Raw genomic sequence first — 5,916 nt, 5'->3', positions numbered from 1 at the left:
CGGTCTGCGTGTGATGCAGTGAAATGTGATTTGTGTTTCCTCCAAAGGAAACTGGGCAGAGACGACAGATGTGCAGTCTGGGAAACATTGAGCAGTAAATGAGTCTGAGCCACTTCACAGCAGTGTTTCCAGTCTGACCCGCGGCCCTTTGCTGCATGCCCTCCCCTCACTCCCCCCTCCTGTCTATCTTCTGTACTACCAATAAAGGCAAAAATAATAATATTTAAAAAATAAATGAATACAATAACTGACAGTTAAATGACATCACAGCATGTGTTTCTGTCAAAAGCTTTAAAAGGAAATCAGACAAGGTGTCATTAATAAAGCATTTTTATTATTGTTATTAAAACATTTGTCACAAACATGCATTCACTCATCATCAACTGACACCAGAACATTTATAAGGCCTCGGTTTGTGCACTGATTATTCACACATTTCTGCTTTAATAAAATATATATCAATATTCTCTCTCAACCCGCTCTACCTCTGTCACTCCTAAAGATTACTTTTCTTATTCATCATTCATCTTAACATCCCTTTTTATTCAGGTTCTGTGCTGAGCTGACATGCTGTCTCTCTCGCACACATTTCATTGTACTGTTGACCCTGTGTTAACTTGCATATGTCAAATAAAACTTGAAAAAACTACAATGAGCACAAGCCCCAAATAACAGTGAATTAAATCAAAATTATTATTACCGGTACATGATAACAAAGATTAGATAACGATGATATTTAGTATAGTATATATATGATATAACAAGATGATGCCTTTTAATTAAAGGAAGCCACAAACACTTCCTGCTTCTGATCTGCTCCCATATGATCTGTGCTGTAGCTCGCTGTGGGCCTTCACAGAGATGTCCTCTCTCCCTGCACCAGGCGGCCTCGGAAAGCCCAGGTGTCCTGGAGGACAGTTAAAGGGTCAGTGTCCACACGTCTACACAGTATATGTTGTCCCCCCCCCCACCCCCCCGTCGCTCTGTGTGTAAACATCCAGAAGTAATCTAACACGTGTCTGGAGACGTTTTAAACGTGTATGAATGTAAACATCTGACCTGGAAGCTGATTCTGTTGTCAAAAGCGTACTTCTTGGTGACGATTTCCTCCACCTCTTTCTCAATGTTTTCCTGAGTGGTTCCCTCCACATCGATGTAATAACAGCCAGCGCTGGCGTAGTGGCAGGAGATGGCCTGCAAACACACACACACAATTTCCTTCTTCACAAACTAACCAAGGATATCTCTGATATCTGGCTTCACTAACATATCTATATATAGAGCCGGTCTCTGAACACTTGCCCCCCCTGAAGCTGCCTTCAGGTGATCAGCAGTAAATCCGCTCTGCGCTCAAAGTTATTTCACCTTTGACCTCTTTTCATGCTGACCGATGAGATAAATTGTACCTTGCGGAAGCCCTGAGTCTGGTTCATGCCTGAGCCGTGGATCAGCAGCGGATGGAAGAAGACGGTGTCGCCCATCTCCATCTCCAGGTGCACCCTGGGGTGCTGCGGGTCATAGTCACGCACGCCATGGTACATCTTGTTCACGCCACCCTGAGGACACACAGGACAGTGAGACGGTGCTCCTGCAGCGTGCTTGTGTGTGTGTGTGTGTGTGTGTGTGTGTGTGTGTGTGTATACCTCCCACTGTGGGTAGTCGTGCTCCTGCAGCGTGCTGGTGTGTGTTCCTGGCAGAACGACCAGGCAGCCGTTTTGTCTGTCCACCTTCTCCATGGCCGTCCAGGAGCAGACGATCCTGTCTGCAGGACGGAACGGGAAGTAATGCAGATCCTGATGCATCGGGTGACGAGACGTCTTGTTACCTGGAACAACAGTTGATATTTGACGCTTTAATGCTGCAGTTCCCAAACAGATCTGTTAATTGTCAATGTTTTGAGTTGCTCCACACCTGCATCAGGAGGTTTGTTGATCAGCATCGTGTGCATTGCCATGATGTCGGGTCCAGTGAAACACTCCACATACTTCAGAATCTGACATGGAAAATCACAACGTTTGTGCCAAAAGTTTAAATAAATTAAGTTTAAAGCTCTCTTTCAAAAATATATTTTTTTATTGAAGTTTATTCTGTTGGCACAAGTTTTAGTTTGTGGAAGAACTTTCTGCCTCACCTGGTTCACATCTGTGATTTTAGATACTACCACTGGGGGGCGCCAAAGTCTACATAAAGTGTGTGTATCATAATCATACTATAACGACATCAGTCTGTGTGTCTGTGCGTATGTGTGTGTGTGGGTTATACCTGTGGTAAGGTGCAGTACCGGAACAGTTCAGCATCTTCCTGGAAATCCTGGAGTTTGGAGACTGCTTTCTGATCTGCAACAAACTCTGACTTAACGATGGCCACGTCCCTCATCACCACCAGACCGGGAACTTTCACTTCCTGACGACAGATCCGTTCAAACGCCTTCCTGAAGAATGCACAGCACGAGAACCTCAGTACACCTGCAGGTCTACAAACACTCTGAGTCCAAGAGGTTGAATCAAGAGGTAGTACAGAAGACAGACGGGACGGGGGAGAGGGGACGACCGGGGTCCGACTCAAACCCGGGCCGCAGGGTGCACCCTCTACCAGGTGAGCTGTGTGTGTGTGTGTGTGTGTGTGTGTGTGTGTGTGTGTGTGTGTGTGTGTGTGTGTGTGTGTACCTCCCACCTGAACTTGTCGATGTCCCCTTCAGCCACCAGATTCTTGATGAGGATGAATCCATTTTCCTCATAGAAGATTCTCTGTTCTGGGGTCAGCAGGTCAGTATCACAGCTGTATCTATCAAACAACGTGAGAACACAACATGTGATGAAAGGTGACTGTAACTGGGTGGGCTTGATAGACAGTTTTTCTGTGTGTGTTGCATTCAAGTCCTTGGATTTATTCTCTAGATCAGTGGTCTTCACAATTTTTTACGTGAGAGCCACATTGATAGGACAAAGTCAATAGGAGAGCCACTTTTACCGCAAAGTATGAAAAGCTACATCCCAGTCATAAAAAGCATGTCTGTTTATTAATCTGTCATCTCACCCAGAACATACAATATGCAATGCAGCCAACCAATACATTCAATTAAAAGCAGGATTATCTTAATACTGGGATGATGTTGTCAAACTCTGCAAACAATATTTATGCTGAAGCCAAAAAGCAGTGTTTCACAATGTTTGAGTCGGAGAAGGTTTTTTTGCCCGAGCCAAAATCCATGCGATCTCAAAAGATGCCTCAGTGAATCGTTCAGCTGTGTTAGTTGTCCTGTGTACGAGCCTTTGGTGTCCAGAAACAGAAGAAAGGTGCTCTATTTGTTTTACTAATGTCTCTTCCAGGTGCGTAAGTTTCGTTGAATTTTGCGGCATATTAAGCACGAAGGGTTCGACTCGTGGAGGACAAATACAAACTCCTCTGTCCACTTGTCTTGAATTTTCCTTTACTCGTCTTGTATGGCTCGTACCTTTCTTTTTTAACGGGAGCAGCTGTTGTCTGTCCACAAACCACATCTCCAGCATCTTCCTCTCGATTTGCGGTGGTTTGATGCTCCAAAGACAATCTTATGTTCCTCGTTTGTCACCTGGTGTGCAACCCTTTAATAAGAAACCGATCCATTTTACATCTGTAGAAACACGCGCTAACTAGCATGTAATGGTGAACCGAGTCGACCGGAGCCAAGCTAACGCAGGTATGAAGTGCCAGGTTGGTCGTAGTATCCTGCAATTTAAATGTTCAAATTTAGGGATATAAATTATTTTTTAGCAAATGTCCATATTCATAAGCATGCTTATGTTAACATATTTTTAATGAGCTTAAGTTTATTTATTTATTTATATACTAGCCCACCATGTATCTACCCGTCCAAGAGCACATTCACCATTGTAGCGCTGATAGACCGCCAAAACTGGCAACTCCGCAGTGAGTCAGTGTTCCGCTGAGCAAGTTTAAATATCGTAGTTTCTAGTCTATAATTGCATCTTTTATCAATTATGATCAATTATGTATTGATTATATGTATTATGTGTAGGCTAATATAGCAGATACTGTGTTTTAATGGGTTATATGTAATAGCCCTGCTTGTTTTTATGAAATATCTGTATTGACTCCATAATCAAATCTATCACCCCTTGATTTAGCCCACTGCCACGCGAGCCACCAATTAAAGCTTGGCGAGCCGCGCAATGAGTAACACTGACTAGCTCAGGGGTCGGGAACCTTTTTGGCTGGGAGAGCCATAAAAGCCAAATATTTTTAAATGTATTTCCTTGAGAGCCATATATTTAATACAATTGAGTTTTAAGTATATCAAGTCTCCGAGTACTAAAAGCACTATCAGTGTTTCCCCTACCATTGTCAGTCAGAGACAGAGTGGAGGAATAGAGAGGGGAGAACTAAAACAAAATCCGCTGCTAAATGTTTTACTTTAAAATTACACAGTATAATTATTTATTACTTGTTAATCATGTTAAAAAATGTCAGCTCAAAATTGTCTGCGAGCCATATTGCGTCATCGAAAGAGCCATAGGTTCCCGACCCCTGGACTAGCTGGTGATAACAAGCGGGACCTTTGGCCTGTTTCCTGACGACAGTCTTCTTTGATCACGCCACTGCTTTGTACTTTGCACCCGACTACAATAACGTCATACAGTCACATGTTGGTCGTAAGATATTATTATTACCAAGAGTAAATTACTTAAATCCAGTGTTGTGGAGTCACTAGTTACATGTGACAGTTATCTTATTAAATTATAAAATAAATGAGAAATAGTTTTTACAAAAGGGGTTACATCCCAGTATACATTTTCATTAAAAGCTTACATTCATTCTGTTGTTTCAATCCAAATTCAAGAACTTTTAATAACCGTAATCAAAACACTGAAAAGTAATCAAATATAATAAGTTGCACTATTTTGATGAAGTTATTCAAATAGTTACATTCCTTTTTACATTTCAACAAGGTAATCTGTTATCTTTCCAACACTGGTTAAATGAGCATTAACAATATGCTGTCTAATATATATATATATATATATATATATATATATATATATATATATATACATACATACATACATACATACACACACAGTATATACAGTCTGGTCCTACCTCAGTCTGTGTGGGGGGGTGCAGGTGAGGCTTTCAGCACTTGTTGGTGCAAATCTCTGAAGAAAACCAGTCAAGGACACGAGACGGCATTTTTAATTTAACTTAATAATTAAATATAGAATAAGCTAATACTCTTCCACTGGCCTAGGGTTGTTAGATAAACACATAATAAACCTGCTGTTACCGTTACCGTGCCTCTGTAATGACCCTTATACAGCATTCATAAACAATAACAGTAAGCGGGGGAGAGGCCTGCGATCCCCGGCGAAGCCCACCGACCCAGTCCGCCGCTCAAGTGAGGTTGCCGGCTAACTGAGCCTCTCGGCCCGCTGCTCTCATGTGAGGCAGCCGGCTGACGGAGCCACTGCTCGATGCTACAACACAGAGAATAAAGGATACGATGGCGGCGGGATGTCGGTGAAGATGGTTCATCAGCAGCGCGAGTCTCTCCGCAGCCCGAGACATCTTCCAGGCAGGTTGTAGCCGGTAAACAGCGATCTGCCTGGGCAAAGGGCAGAGTAACCACACACACACACACACACACACACACAACTTTATACCATAGACCAGAGGGGGTCCGCGACCCCTAGGGGTTCCGTGGAGGTACTGCAGGGGGGGGGGGGGGGGGGGGGGGGGGGGTCGCGAAATTTGGTTGATCAGACAATTCTTTAAAATCTTTTTATTTTTTCAACCAATTGTTTTTCCACAAATTTAAATGTCTTTAAACATTCACATTAAAATGAATCCAACATATTGTAGCGAGCGGATAAATGGATCAGGGTCAGACATCTCACTAATGTGGGAGTAGGTATGCCA

The 5,916-nt window shown here is 42.9% G+C and overlaps 1 protein-coding gene across 1 annotated transcript; it reads right to left on the bottom strand.

Moving 5' to 3' along the window:
- Positions 1–312: 312 nt before the first annotated feature.
- Positions 313–5,660, bottom strand: phyh (phytanoyl-CoA 2-hydroxylase). The gene is made up of 9 exons (XM_029461518.1): positions 5,500–5,660; positions 5,101–5,156; positions 2,674–2,784; positions 2,263–2,431; positions 1,912–1,993; positions 1,644–1,825; positions 1,407–1,556; positions 1,060–1,194; positions 313–907 (listed from the first exon to the last, which is right to left on the bottom strand). Exons 1-9 carry the CDS (start codon positions 5,563–5,565, stop codon positions 854–856), a joined length of 1,005 nt encoding a protein of 334 aa, XP_029317378.1. The 5' UTR covers positions 5,566–5,660; the 3' UTR covers positions 313–853.
- Between the last annotated feature and the right edge of the window lie 256 nt (positions 5,661–5,916).

Source organism: Cottoperca gobio, chromosome 23, assembly GCF_900634415.1.
Source record: "Cottoperca gobio chromosome 23, fCotGob3.1, whole genome shotgun sequence".
NCBI classification, from domain to species: domain Eukaryota; kingdom Metazoa; phylum Chordata; class Actinopteri; order Perciformes; family Bovichtidae; genus Cottoperca; species Cottoperca gobio.
This window is presented reverse-complemented; position numbering and strand designations above follow the sequence as displayed.

What these genes read in the sequence shown, in the direction of transcription:
- phyh (XM_029461518.1), bottom strand. Translation starts at nt 5,565, where the DNA reads ATGTCTCGGGCTGCGGAGAGACTCGCGCTGCTGATGAACCATCTTCAC. An exon ending in ACGACTACCCACAGTGGGAG is followed by an intron (nt 1,557 to 1,643) that starts GTATACACACAC and finishes GTGTGTCCTCAG; the next exon opens with GGTGGCGTGAACAAGATGTA. An exon ending in ACAACAGAATCAGCTTCCAG is followed by an intron (nt 908 to 1,059) that starts GTCAGATGTTTA and finishes ACTGTCCTCCAG; the next exon opens with GACACCTGGGCTTTCCGAGG.